At 40.2% G+C, this 15840-nt stretch overlaps 1 protein-coding gene and 1 non-coding gene across 2 annotated transcripts; both read left to right on the top strand.

Moving 5' to 3' along the window:
- The first annotated feature begins 133 nt into the window (after positions 1–133).
- On the top strand, positions 134–205 carry trnap-agg (transfer RNA proline (anticodon AGG)). Its single transcript has one exon. It is a non-coding gene; the product is annotated as a tRNA-Pro (tRNA).
- Positions 206–13161: 12956 nt separating this feature from the next.
- Positions 13162–14858, top strand: LOC103355234 (nanos homolog 1-like). The gene has a single exon (XM_008278940.1). The coding sequence runs from the start codon at positions 13204–13206 to the stop codon at positions 13885–13887; it is 684 nt and encodes a 227-aa protein (XP_008277162.1). The 5' UTR covers positions 13162–13203; the 3' UTR covers positions 13888–14858.
- Positions 14859–15840: the final 982 nt, after the last annotated feature.

A 15840-nucleotide genomic window follows, 5' to 3' on the forward strand; every position in this document is an offset into this window, starting at 1 on the left:
AACTAGAGCTCACGAGTTAGGCTAAAATAAAAACTTTGACCAGAATTACAATCACATTGGCCATGAAAATGATCAAACTATTGTGGACAATAGACCCAAGTTCACCATCAGTTTAAAGCCAGCAGTAGCCCTTGGCTCGTTGGTCTAGGGGTATGATTCTCGCTTAGGGTGCGAGAGGTCCCGGGTTCAAATCCCGGACGAGCCCTTATAGAGTGCAGCTCCAATGTTAGCACAAGCAGGAAGTTATGCCCTCAATGGTAAACAAACATCTATCGCCCGTATAACACTTCCTTTTCTTGACCCATCCATCCACCCCAACCATTTGCGACATTATAACATCGTCATCTGACTTCCTCCTTTGCTTCTGTCATACTTAATACAGAAAATAAGAACAACCAGAGCTCATGAGTTAGGTTAAAATAAAAACTTTGACCAGAATTACAATCACATTGACCATGAAAATGATCAAACTATTGTGGGCAATAGACGCAAGTTGATCATCAGTTCAAAGCTAGCAGTAGTCGTTGGTCTAGGGGTATGATTCTCGCTTAGGGTGCGAGTGGTCCCGGGTTCAAATCCTGGACGAGCCCTTATCGGGAGTAGCTTCGCTCCAATGTCAGCATATGCTTTACTGCAAATAAAAAACAAGCATCAATCTCCCATCTAAAGCCACGATGTTTTCTTGACCCAACCATTTGGAACTTTATAATATCTCTATTTGACCTCCTCCTTTGCGTCCGTCATAATTACTACAGAAAATAAGGTAACTGTAGTAAATGTCTGAACACTCCAAGTTAAAAACTTGTCATGTAAGAAAAGTAATTGTCTGTGGCTCGTTGGTCAAGGGACACAACAGAGACAATTTCAATATTAGCACAAACTAAACATGCCTATTGCAGATGACACCATATTCACAACAGGCATAAAACTAGCAAGTGACATCATGGCTCTATAACTGTTTTCTCAGGTAACAGATCAAGGAAGGGCGAAATAGCGCCATTTTCTTTTACATACACATTTAGATATTTTCCACAAGGAGTTCCCCTGTGTTTAAAGTCGCTTCCATATTGGCTTCACTTTTCAGACCCTGAGGCTACATCCATCTGTTGGATACAGTCTATGGTGGCACTACAGAAAAAGTCAGGGGATCACCAAGATTTACAAATCATCAGGATTCGTCCTCTGGGCACCAAGAACATCTGCACCAAATTTCATGGTCAACCGTCCAATTACTGTGGAAATATTTTACTCTGAAGCACAAATGAGAACCTCACAGTGGCTGTACAGGAAAAGTCAGCATCTGGGAACCGTGAATGTTTGTGCACAATCTCATGGTAATCTATGTAATAGCTGCTAGTATTTTATGAAATCTGTAGACTGACATTGCCATCATCAGACTAAATCACCAACATAGCTTAAAAACAAAAACACTACAACAGATTACTCTAAAAACAAGAAAATAAATACACATGACCTACTCATGGAGTTCAGCCATTTGGTGAAAGCAGATAGGACCCCATATGGACAATAATGTTATTATTACCCCTGATTCTCCACAATGACAAGAATGTAGCACTGCTGTCAGACATCTGATGCAAAAGAATCTGCTTTTTAAACATTTATTTATCCTGGGAACTGTTTTGCAGAGCATACTGAGCATGGTCTCACTAACACCCTGCTTCAAATTCAGCAGCACTCATAAATATTTGGGAATCTCAAGACGGCAACCTTGATTTGAGAAGCTCTAGGAGCAAATTCTCTTTTTGTCAAGCGTTGCTTATTAACATACTAGGAAATGATAAACAAAGGTGGACATTTTATCTATACCTGCCAGGATTGTGCATTATTTTAAATGTTTTTAACACTATAAAGTGGGAATGAGGGTAGAGTGACTATGACTTTCAGGCTAAATTATTTTGATATGTATTAAATATTAAAGATTGGCCAGTGAAAGTCCACAGCTAACAAGATGCAGGTTTCATCCTTTGGGGAAGCAATGCAAACACCCCAAAACAACATCAAATAAGGGGCCACTGCAAGTCACAGTATAAAAAAAAAAAAAAAACCCTCAGTAATAGGCTTCAAAGACCTTGCTAGAAATATGAACTGTACTACGAAGCAGGTTGCACAGGCTGCATACCCCCCCAACCCAGGAAACCAGAGAAAGCAGCACTCTCCTGAGATGAGAATACAGGTTTTTTTTGTTATGGGAAACCAACATAATCTGATTTCTCCAGTTTAAACAGCAATGAAAACATATGACAAACCACACAGGAGATGCAAACACACACACACCAGGGTGAATCCAGCCTGTGACAGTCAGGCATGGTCATGTCGATTCCCCCGATGATGTGTGTGTCTGTGGAACTAGACTCCAGCCTTGGCCCAGAGTAATAGGATCAGCCTGTTTGGGCCTGACAGGCTGAGCCTCTCTCAGGGTGGCCCATCTGGCCAGCGCCCAGGCCGCGGCGCCAGCCACCGGCTCCACTGTGCGGGGACCCATCTGTGGTCCTGTGTGGTATCGACCATTACACCGCCAGGCCTGTCCTGATCTGCACATGGGTCCACCGGTCTGTGTGCTGCAGATGGGATGGTGGGTCAGCAAATCACTCCGAGTGACTGTTTGAACTGCTTGGAGTGTACAGATGGGTGGGATTTACAGCATCAAGAGGTATCCGTCAGACAGAGGCAGGTGAGGTGTGTCACGAAAGAAAGTGCAACTGATAAAACTTGGCAAAACTCGAAAAAAAAAAAAAACACTTATTCACAAATATGCTTATTCTTTTTCTTATAATACATGAAAAATAAAAAGCATAGTTGTTTTATGGCAGGTTATGTGCTGAAAATATTTACACTTGGGTTTTTGCACAGATTAGAAGATATCACTTGTTAATTAGTGAGCTTTAGAGGTGCTGTTAAATAGATTTTATTATGTGTGGAAAGAGACTTTTCCAGTCTTGATGCTAAGCTAAGCTAACCAGCTGCTGGCTGTAGCTCCATATTCAACAAATGGACATAAGAGTGGAATTGATCTTCTCAGCTAACTTGACAAAAAAGATGAATAACTTATTTAATGAGTCAAACTCCTCTTTTAAAACACAACTAATGACAAAGCATTGACATTACAGTATATTTATAAGCCTTACTGCCGTGTATTTTCACTGTTGTCATTTAAACAGAGCCAACATGTTGACAGATTTGCAGCACTGTGAACAGTAAATATCTGGTTTTGGCATCAGTTCCTAAGAATTAGGGCATGGGCTTCTTTTTCGACACACAATTCACTCAGTGTTCAATAAAAAGGCTCAGCAGGAAGAGAGAAAAAAAGGAAACTTTACAAATTGTACAGGCGAACGAAAAAGATTTTTGTTTTAACATTTTGAAAATGACTGTATAGTAAGGGTAACTTTCACTTTCCGGCTTATTATCGCCCGTATAAAACGCTTATTATCTTATGTGTGCAAACAACTCTTCACAGCCTTTCTTTTCTTTTTCTTCAAACCAAGACCATCACTTTCACTATCCATAAGTCCCAAACCTCCTCCTCAACACAAACACTAACAGCTGGAGCAAATACTCTTTTGGATTTTGAAACTGACTACACAATATCACAGAATGGGACTCCCATCCAGTCATGTAAGCCACAAACTCAAACGAGGCCAAATCTGCTCCTCCAAAGTGTACAGTTTCTTTGTAACTCAGTTTGAGGAAACCAAATGCGAGATGAGAGATCGTGGACATGACAGCAGCTGCATAGCTGAAAGATCACAGGAGACAGCCGAGCATGAACTAATATGAGCCAAGACACATCTGCCTCAGAGATCTAATGGTCTATGTGGTAGAAGTGTGTTGAGTTTAGTGCATATTAGCAGCAGACCATAAACAGGGCTGCAGTGAGGAGAGGATTTAAGTACAGAGCAAACAGAGTGGGACATTTAGGGTCAGCCAGTGCTGGGCAGAGCTGCAGATCTAAGTGGTGAGCAGAGTTCACCTTGAAAACAGAAGCTTTATTGATTACATAAAGTCATCTTTGTATTTGCAGTTGGCACGATAACACCAATCACACACATGATGTTTGTTGTTTTTTGTTACTGTGGCCCATATACTTGGAAAATGCCTCAACAAAACTCTGAATTGACCTCATTAATACCACTGAGGCAATTTCAAGCTTTAACAGCTGCTCTTATTGATTGTATTTGTCACTGCTTTCAGTTTTTTTTAATACATCTTATTCTTATGGTTTTATTTGTCTCTGTTAATTCCCAGACTTTTTTTTATTGCTATTTCATTTTAAGTTTCATTTATTGTATATGCATTAACACCATTAAAGATAAAGGTTGTCCCTCAAAGTGTTCTATGAAGTTTTAAAGACCGTTTCTGGTGAAAATCAAGTTGCTGTTCTTTTATCTTGCTGACATCTCTAGGAGACATATCATGAATGAAATACATATTTAACAGTATGGTTGAGAATTTCTAGCTTGAAACTACCAATGATGGTCTAAAAACCATGGATTCAGATTTCCAGGGTTTTATACGTAACAAAGCTCAGCTACCAATCCTGTCCACCGCCAGTGTGGGGCTTTCTGTATTATTCATTATCTTCAGAATCAGTTTCCGGTTCAAACATGTACAACTGAAACACTCCAACATTACAACTTTCCAATGCAAAGCAGAAAGGGATTATTTAATGGAAAAAAAAACTTGCAAATATCTATCTTGGATACACATAATGACATGAGTTTTAGGGGTGTAACCAGTGACCAGATGGAGACTGGCCACAAAACCTTAACAATAAAAGTGTAGAGGGGCTAAATAAAATGAAATGAATGAAATTAGCACTGCAGATGTATTCATCTGTATAAGTAACATGATAACATTAGCAAATATTTCAACTGTATTTAGTCACAATAGTGCTAACAATGACAATGCTAGCATGGCGGTATCCAGCAGGTACGTTTACCTTCGTAGTTTAGCTTGTTAGCATGTTACCATCTGCTAATTATAGCTGATGATGGGTGATGGGAATGTCATTAGTTGTGCAGGCATTACAGATTAAAATTTTGACCTCACTTGATGGAAGCTTAAGTGATGAACAAAGTGATAACAGTTAATCCTGAGGGGAGCCACATTTCACGGCAATCCATCCACCAGCTGTCAATACCACATAATGTCTGGATTAGTTTTGTGCGCAAGATGAAAAGTTCGAACTGCTGGTGGCGCTAGAAGAATAGCCGCCATCAATAAAGTTAATAATAGTCATCGCTGCACACTTGGATGAAAGTCTGGAAGAAATTGTTATCAGAATCCATCCAATAGCTGTTATGATTTTGAGCCTGAACCAACCAACCGATTCCGTTTGCCATCTCTGGCACCGCATCATTAGTGTGTGTACAAAGAACAGAAGCCGTTACAAGCAAGGAAACACAGACAAGTCTTTTGCAACTCTTTCTGAGGCAACGTCAACAAAAAGCCTCTTACTGACAATAATTCTCCCACAAACAGCTATCAGTAAGCTAGTTAGCCGACTGCTTTCAAAATTTATGAACGACTGAAAGGAAAATTGTGTTTCTGAGCAGTTCCTTCCTTTTTGTTGAGGTTTGCTGGTTAGCTTTGCACATTGAGGCTTAAATCAACCAGTACAGCTCGGTCTCCGAGTGCTTTACCAATTACATTTTGAGCAAAACATATTTTTCCCTGGATTAAATGAATAACAATAATAATAATAATAACAACAATAATACATTTTATTTGTATTGCACTTTACATTTTCGCAATCTCAAAGTGCTACAGGGTACGACAAAATGAAAAATACTTTATTTATCCCAGAAGGGAAATTCAATTCAAAAGTAGTTAAGATTATCAAAACAGTTTATAAAAACAGTCAAGATAAAATAGGTTTTCAAAAAAAAAGGAGACCCTAATAAAGGAGTTCAGGAAAATGCTTTATATCATAACTATATATGATAATTTGTGACATATCCCAAATTCATTTCTCAAATTAAGAAAAAACATTGCTTCTTTTAAACAGAACAAAAACTACTGCTAACTGTGGACGTATGGTGTAAAACACAATATGTCTTTAATCATTATGATCCAGAATTATGATCTCATTCTCAAATCTGAAAATGCTGTCTTGTGTACTACCAGATATTTGCTAGGATTCTGCCAAGTTAGCATAAAATAAACCAAATCAAATTCGCAACTTAAGCTTTAATTTTTCAGTATGATGCTCCTAACTTCTGTTGCATGAGGCTCAATCCATCCTCTAAAATGAAAAATACTGCATTCACACCCTCAATTTTTACAGTGGCCTGCTGTCAGTGATCCTTTCTGGCTTTGGCTCCAACAAAAAATCATCTAGAATTTAGCTGTGTCTTTACTGTAATATATTACACTTTGATGCCTAACCGAGCCTCTAACATGCAGCTGTGCAAGTGTCAACCAAAGCATGATCTTTTCCTAAACTAACCTTGCAGTTTTGGCGCCTAAAGCTAACCAAACAGCAGTTAAATTGAAACTTATTTTGAAAAGTCTCAGAATAATGATCCCACATGAGACATGAACTCTGAGCTCCCTGAACCCTGAAGTCCTGTTGATGGCTTGTACTGACATCTTACCTCCTTACATGGACTTTGTGGCTTTTTTAAAAGCTGGGAACTTTTCACAGTCTTAACCATCTGGTAAGAAAATAGATCCATCTCTAAATGAAATTATATTTCTTTTCAAATTTAAATGAAAATACAGCTCAGTTATGTCAGAATGTCCTTTTTGTGGGACCAGTAAGGCTAGTTTTCTGCTCTTAAACTGAGGAATGTGTCACTAAGGCTTCAATCTGTGCAGCACTGAGACAACAGGATCCCACCAGGGAGATAATGTAGATGCTGGTAATAAACCCTTTACCTTTCATATACGCGCTTGCCACATTATAGCGCTATGTTACAACCCATTAAGCTCCACAGCACTGCATATATTTTAAGCATGGGTGGCCGCAGTGGCAATTAAAGGCCTGACAGTGCTACTGTTAGCATTATGCTCCAAACATAAAATAGATGCACACATCAGCATTGTTTTAGCAGAGGTTATTTCTGCCGGTGCTAAAATACTACAAGTAGACTTCAAACGCTTCACAGTCCACTCGCCTGGCTGCACAGTTTAAAAGCTCGACATGGTGTGTGGGACAATGGCGGCTCTCGAAAGCATTGTGATAATCAGGGCCAATGGAATTTTCCCTGCATCATTAAAAAGGGATTGGTCTGTTCACCGCGTTCATGGGAAGTGCCGTTAGTTAACCCAACAAAGGTGCTCTGGCTGCGGACCCCCAGAGATGAAGGGCATCGCAGGGGCTCAGTGAATCCACCTCTAATCCTCTCGGCCCCATTGTACCGATACACTCTAAGCCCTTTGACTACTTCCCGCTCTAATCTCTGCAGATTTGGGTGAGTTAAACAAGTTTCTGATCCGTGGGCCCACAACTTTCCCCCTCCTTCTCTGTGCTCCTTGTGGTGATAAGTATAGCTACAGCGACTGGCCTTGAGTTTTCAGTCTGTTATTTAACAGCAGTAATATATGTGATTTAAGATATTTTTAAACCAGCACGGTTACGAGGTACTTTGCAAGCAAGGCACAGAATGAAAATGGGTTCTTCTCAAGTCATTTTGTTTGACTTTAAAGCATTTTCAAGCAAAAAAAATAAAAACAAACACACATTTGACACTTTAAACTTCTTCAATGTGAGGATTTGCTGCTTGGAATATCTTTGGCTTTTGGACAACTAGTCAGACAAAACAAGCCACTTGAAGGCATCACACTGGGGTCAAGTAAACTGTGATTCGTGACCAAACAAGCATCAAAACAACAAGCAGATTTATGGCAATAATCATAAATTGCAGCTCAAGTTTTGCTTGGAAAAGAAAATATATGCCAAAATATGTTTTCAAAAGTAATTTAACAGTAAAAAAAAAAAAAAAAAGATTAAGCCATGTATTTGGGAATTAAGCATACAATAGGAATGGACATATCCTACAGACTTGTTGACTTTTAATACAGCTGCACTTAATTATTGGCTGATCTGCTCAAGATTCAAGATTTTATTTGTCACATGTTCATACAGTACAGGCAGCAAACTGCTAAGAGACTGTTCTGCAAATCTGTGCAAAAACAAGACATGATACAAAACACTGCAGAAAAACAGAAAAAGTCATAAATAATAAAGAGTAAAGAGAAGAAAAGTGCAGAGTACATTGTGCGAGAGTTGCAGTCATGTGCGTGAGTGTATGTTATGTATATGCATAAGGGCGCATGTTTGTGTATGTGCATACATCTATATGTTACATACATATTATAATTTCATCCTTTGTGCAGAAAATACTGAAAAATGACCATTCGCTGAAGGTGGTGTTTTTAAACTGCTTTGTCTGCAAACTCGATACACAACTACACAAAATAGAGAAAACTGCAAAACCCCACAGTGTAGAAGCTGGAACTAGAGAATGTTTGATGTTTTCCTTAAGAAATTCTTAAATTTTGTAACGGACAATCACTGTAGCTGATACATGGCTAATTATTCCAGCTCCCATTTACAAGAAATTCAACATTTTAAGGGGTGTATTGGGAAATCAACTTAAAAATGGTGAACACTCTCTTGCTCTTTGGACACCGATACACATTCCTTTCAGTTCCACCATGTCAAGAGGATTTTAAATATGTGTATGAATACATGAATGTATAGCTGCTGCGTTGAGGGGGTGGGGTCTCGGGGTCGGTAATAGCGGGTCGCATTCAGTAGCTGGTGGTCGTGACAAAGCACTTGACAGGCCGAAAGACACCCCCTAATTTCAGGTTGACCTTGGCTTGTTTAGCATTCCCTACCGCTGCTGGTGACAGTGACACGTGTCTGGGGTTGGGTCGGCTCTCGGAGCCGAGGTCTGGGGGGGGGTTGTGTGCAGATGGACGACCGTTAGGGATGCAGCCTTATATTCCCGAGAGAGGAGGCAGAGGTCAGGGATCAAAGCCCCAACTGACTCCCCACCCAGCTCTGTGTCTGGGGACGGAGGGAGATCCAGAATGAAGTGAAGCTCAGGCCGGCCGCATTATGCAGCTCGTGCAATTAATGCAGCGGCAGAAATCGCAGGGGTCTGTATGAGCGGTGGGCGATTGTGTGTTTGCATGGACGGTGGTGTTGTTGTGTCTCTTGTGCCAGTCCGTTGTAGCTCGCACAATGAAGCGGTGCAGCTGGCACGTGCTACACACACTTGCGCGCGCACACACACACACACACACACACACACACACACACACACACACAGCAGAGTCTAGAGAGGTCTTTTAATTAAGGGATTTGTTAATTTTCTATTCAACTTGACAGTGATGAATGGGGGAGCTGTGCCTGCCCATCTCAGCCTCGGCTGTTCGGCAGACAGAGCTGCCTGGGAGGCCTCTGGGTACGATCATCACCCTCGGAAGCCGTATTTACACATGAAGATTTTTTAACCCTTTGGAAGCCAGAGCCGCTGAAATTTCCTTGATAGAAAACCCTGCTAGACGTGGCTCGCACTCAGACAGGACTGAGAAGTAAACACAGTTGAACAATGGCCACATTTTGTGCGAACAAAGCAAGATTTGTTGCTGCTATTCGGCTACAATGAAACTAGTGATTAGGTATTGTTATCTTGGCCAGTTACCGGTTTTAGCTTATCGTGCACTTTTTTTAAAAGTGCCTTTAAATGCCTGAAATGTAAATGATCAGTTTTATTTCTTCTTGTTGCAGATCTACTGTAGATAAAAGTGTTCAAACAATAAAATTCTCAATATATATTCTCAAATACCGACACTTATTTTGCCTACTTCTCATTTGCAACTGCACATTTAATTGGGAGAAATGTACTTTTTTTTTTTAAAAAATCAGCATATAATAAGTGTCTTTCTTGCAGCAGCTACAGCATGGTAAAGGTTTAGATAAAGAGAATCGCCTTGGCTAAATACAGAAAAAACACACATCAACTGCACAAGGCCTGGTCTTACATGATGACGCAGCTATTTGCGAGAAACTCCATCAACTTGACCGGCCTGGTTCAGTTTCTCCACCTTGAAATCTGACTTTGAAGTGAAACGCAATCTCATTTTCAACTTTGGACATCAGAATATAAGAGTAAGTATGTGGTAAAAATGAAGGTTAGACAACCGCGGCTCATACAGAACGACGCCACAAGAGTTACAGCGAGAACAATGACAGCCGAGCACATTACTCTTGTTCTCAAAGCTATACTTTACACCCACTTCCAATTACTTTCACTCCGTAGCTTAGGGCCAAAAACATTTCTGATATGTTGGAAGAATATAAATCTGGCAGGTTTCTTACATCTTTAGGGAGCAGACGGTTAATAGTATCAGAGTGAAAGTGCAGCAAGCTTCTACGCTGCTGCATGCAGACTGAGACAACTCCTCCATGAACCTAAACATGCCCCAACTTTGGCCTCTTTTAAATCTAAATTAAAAACTGTCCTGCTTCTCTGCATCTTTGACTGATTAATTCTCTCTACTGCACTTTAGTTTCCTTTATTAAATTTGGGGTGATTTATTACTGCACCATAACTACACTAAAACTGAACTAAGTACAGATTATTGTTGTCTGTTTTAAACATATTCTCTTCTTTTTTCCCCCACAGTTTTTACTGCACTTTTGTCGTATATTTTTTGGAGTTGCTCTCTGTAATGTAAATGCGCAATAAAAATAAAAAAACACTACTTTCATGCCAGAGATCCTGCTGCTGCCGCCCCATTTTCAAGTGACGGGACTCTGAATTAAACTCTTCAAATGTAAAAATGCATTTCATATTCATTATCAATACTTTCTTTGTTGCTGCCAAACATGTTTTGCACTAAGAATAATAAAGGCTTCCCTCAAGCAGCAGAGCCACATGTCATATTGGCCCCCATGCAATTTATCTATTGTGATATGGCAGCCATTCATCTTTTAAATGCTCTCTCATGATTTGCTTTGTGCATGCAGAGCTGGAGGTGACCTTGAAAATGGACCATGTGGTGTATTCTGATGATAATTTATTCTCACATGCAGGAGAAACTGTCTTGCTAACATGATTTTCTTCATGCTTTGTGCCACCTAGACTCGCTGGAAACTTTTATAGCGCCGCCAAACGCGTGCTCTCTTCAAAGAATTATAGGGCCATGCAAATTTTGGACACACTCGCGCATTTTCTTGTAGATTATAGCATGATTTAAAGTCAAACTCATCCTCATGTGACACCAAATAGAGGTCTTATTTCAGAATGCACTGCCAAGGAGCACAAATCTGGAAACAGACACGTTTATAAGTCGTAATAAACTGGTGTACAAACACAACACTGAACCCAGAAGCAGAAATAAAACTGTGATTTAAGTTTTTAATATACATTTCCCTGCAACTCCGAATAACAGAATCATCCAGAGACTAATTCCAAGCCTGTAGTAGACTGATATTGATTTATTTCATCAGTGAAAGCCCCTCACAATGGTGGCAAATTGATCTAAGCTCCAATTTGAAAGTATAAGACGTGCAAATGACTTTTGTCTCAGCTTCGACTGTCCTTAATATTTCACTTGAGGGTGTGACAAAAATAGTAACATAGTCATTGTCCCGGCAGTCAGGTCAGTTATCAAGCTCCCTTTTTTTTTTTTTTTTTTTGGGAGCCTGTCTTATACTGGGCTTTGACTGACACACACACACACACACACAGATGCGGCACACTCCGTTTTAATGCATATTAATGAAGTTAAACGGCCCGCTGTAGAGAGGAGACAATGGAGTAGAGCAGGGCTGGTTGTGAGCACAAAGCCGTGGACTCGGGGGAAGCAGAACAGGTGCAGCTTCACGTGGAACGACTGGTTCATCGGTGCGGGAAGCGATCTGTTAAAAGCAGTCGAACGCACGATGCAGAAATGTTCCGTTTCCATTTATTTGCATTCAAAGGTTGTTGTTTTTGTGCTTTTGCTGCACTGCCAGCCAAACATCAAGTCTTTTCCTTTGAATTTTCTGTCAATAAAGGCTACATTTTTGTCATTCTATGTTTTATTTTCAATCTAAAGTTGTGTTAACCGCTGGAAAATACAAACCTTGAGGACTTTTAAGATAAGAAAACATTTATCTCAGAGGACAGGCTCACTAATCTATTGTCTGGGCCAGTGACTGTCAACCTCTATTGACTTGTGACCCTCTAAAACAAAGCTAAGTCTGCCTGTGACAGGTCGAACATCTCTACTAACTGTGAGGTCTTCAACCAATATGCTGCTCTTCCTTTTCAGATTCTTCTTCTTTTTTTTTTTTTTACATTAAAAGGTCTGGAAAGAAGTGAAACAAGTGACACATATTGTTAATTTAGTAGTTCTTCACAAGAATGAGTGCATATATATATTTATTTATCTATAAAATGAGCAGAAATGGTAAAAATGAGCTAGTTTCCATTATGCATGTGGCTCCACTATGATCCGTAAACAGCACTGGCTTCTTTATTGTCTGCTATCATGACAAGTGGAAGAGGCTGCACATGGAAAATATGAACTTGTGCCACTATTGTAAAGGAGAATTTCCCACTAAAAGATCAATTGATGTTTTCTGTCACTATGGAGGAGTTCAGTCTGAGAAAATAGCCCAGATGATGATTATAATCAGGATTATCTGAGCTTAGCAGAGACCAAGATCTGGTCCAGAACCATGCAGAGCTACTGTTGCAAGAATCCCTTCTACTGGGAGTGAAAGTGTTAATTATAAACAGCCAGAGTGTTTATTGGCTTGTTTTCTATTAAATGCTATTCAAAGAAATACCAAAAACAATGAGAAAAACATCCTAAAAATAGTAAAATATGAGGGAAACTGTAACCAACCAACAGGGCAGACGGTTTTCTTGTAACACAAAGAGATACGCTTTCAGTGCTAATAGTTCTAATGGGAGGGGAAATTATTTTTCCCAGCTCAGTGACTCCCAGCTCTGCTCTGTAGACCCTCCTATGGGGCCGGAGAGAAAATCAACTTGAACCAAACCACGCCCCCGTGTTTTATTCTGGGGAACTTATCAGCGCCTACATGCTGAAGGCTCTGCAAACTAGACCCCGCAAGAGCAGAGAGAAGAAACCCCTCCACAGGCTACCCATGCTGGCAGACACACAAGCTGAAACGCCTACTCGCTTCTGTGGACATTAAAACTCTGCAGGATGGATTTTTTAGAGCGCGGCTACCTGGACGCGCGGTCTCCTTATGATTACACCTTTAATTTTTGGAACGACTACCTCGGTCTGTCGACACTTGTCGCCAAAAATAAGACCAACAACCCGTCCTGCAGCCCCAACTCCATCACCGAGTCCCTGAAAGCGACCCTGGGGCTGGAGGACGACTCCCCGGTTTGCTCTTGCGTAATTGGGCACGGCAGGGACAGCGACGGACACTTGGAGTGCTGCTGCGCGGCTCCGGGCTCGCCTCCGCTCTCCATATACGACCTGAAGGAGCGCATCTTGCTTCTGAGGCCGTACGAGCACCTTGCTGCCGATTCGCAGCTGGGAGACAGAGATTCCCCCTCCTACAGGGGAAGCTTCGCCGGCCTCGACCTGCTCTCCATGGAGCGAAGACGCAAACAGACTCAGAGGTGCAAGCCGGAGCCCAAAGTGTGCGTCTTCTGTCGGAATAACGGCGCGCCGGAGGAAGTTTACGGCACCCACATCCTGAAGACGACGGACGGCAGAGTCCTGTGCCCCATCCTGCGGGCATACACCTGCCCCCTCTGCAGTGCCAACGGCGACAATGCGCACACCATCAAGTACTGCCCGCTTTCTAAAGACCAGCCGAGCCAGAGAGTGCCAAAGGGCGGCAGAGCGATTGGAAAACGGCTGAAAATCTTCTAAAGGAGGGACATCAATGAAGTTTGAGTTGCACTGTCTGAAATTACTAGTGTGTATGGCAGTAATGTTGCCCCATTTCATGCACAAGACAAGTCTGGAAAGAAGATTGGTTTCTCTTTTGTTTTTTTTTTGTATGTGTCACTGCTTCATTTCTAATGTTTTCTGTCTATATTGTAACTCTATGGGCACATAGTTTACACTTGGACGCATTGCGCGCAATATTCCTCCCCAGCACTCTAAGGACTTGGTGATCAAAAATGAACCAAAGTACTGTATACAGATCGACCTGTGAATGACCACCTTCATGCTGTAATCAGAAGTGTTTTCTAGAAAAACACAAACAGCCCCAGTGCATGTCAGCGGGCTGCTCTGGCTTCATGACATGCCAACATAAATTAAATATGCAGCACTCCTGATATGAGCTGAATGTTTTAGTCCCACAGTCCATTGGCCCAGTGGATGTAAGACAGGCCATGCAAGATGCAAGATCTTTATATCCAGCACATTTTGTTTCCTGAGATAAACGTTTTCTACCAAAGGAATACACTTTTTGTATTGAAACTTAGCCTAAAGGTAAATTTCTGTATTGTTTCTATGTTGGATGTCTTATATTCTTCATGTGATTTTATGTGCATAGCATTTTACAGACTTCGACTGAATGTACAACAGTGGAAGGTAGACCTGACATGCAGTTCTCCTACTTGCTCTTCAAGTTGCTCTGAGCTCTTTTGTTCTTTTTGTTTTTCTGTCACAAATTCAAAAACATGGATGGATTGATTTGTTTTTCTTCGTGTGGAAATGTGCACCTGCAATTCTTGTACATGTACAAATAATTTTAGCAATGAAAAGCCTGACATTCCAAAGTCTTTATCTGTCAATAGAAAATGTTTTATGTACTTATTTTTACCTTATGTACCACTGGGAAATATATTCACTGTAAATGACCTCTGAATAAACATGAAATTTGCATTTTTCTTTGACTATATGAGGCTACAGCTGACTTTTAATAGTGCGATCCAGGAGTTAATCCCTTGATAATGGCAGCTGAAGGGAGAGCCTGCAGCAGCGTAGATGATAACACGACCTAATGTCATTTTGAGATGTGAATATTTTGTCAAACATAAGAGAAAAAAACAGTTTCCTCTGAAAGCATCTACAGTAGTGACACTGTCAGGAAGAGCACATGTGCCCCCTAGTGCCCAAAGCATTGAATGACAGTTTGCCTGAGTAAAATCTACTTTAAAATCTTCTCTGAACAGTAAGCACCTGATTGTTGAACATCGTATAAATGAATCCCAGGCAGGCACACAATAACTTTAATAATTAATGATAATTATGAATTTTAAAGAAGATCAAGAAAGCTTTCTTTAAAATGTGGATAACTTTTCCCTGGACTGACAGCAGGTGAACAGCTTACCCACACTGTAAAAATGAACATTTTTCAACAGTTTTATGTGTATTTTTAAAACAATTTACAGTTACTTTAAAGATAATTCCTGTCTTGTTAAATCACAGACAAAAATTAGTACAATCTCAGAGGAAACGGTATTGTCCACATGTTAACTGTAAAAAAACAAAACAGTCAACCACTGTAAAAATCTAGTTTGACCACAAAATTACACTATTTTTACTGTATTTAAACCAGCAAATATACACATATTTTTTATTTTTTTTTTTTTTTACAGATATTTGCTTTGTTGCTATTGTTTGAAAGAAAAAAATATGTATATACACATTATTCAGCTGTTATTTTACAGATGTTTCCTGTTTTGTTCAAGTTAATATCTAGAAAATCACAGGACAAAAGGTACTATTTTACATGTTGACTGTAAAAACAAACAAACTGTACATAATGTAATCAAAACTGACTATATAACTACATAGTTTTACTCTCTTAAAAATATAAGTATTTCACATGTATAGTTTTTGAATGTTACAATATTCCACCATTTTTTT

This window comes from Stegastes partitus, unplaced genomic scaffold (assembly GCF_000690725.1).
Source record: "Stegastes partitus isolate 25-593 unplaced genomic scaffold, Stegastes_partitus-1.0.2 Scaffold139, whole genome shotgun sequence".
Classification (NCBI taxonomy): Eukaryota; Metazoa; Chordata; class Actinopteri; family Pomacentridae; genus Stegastes; species Stegastes partitus.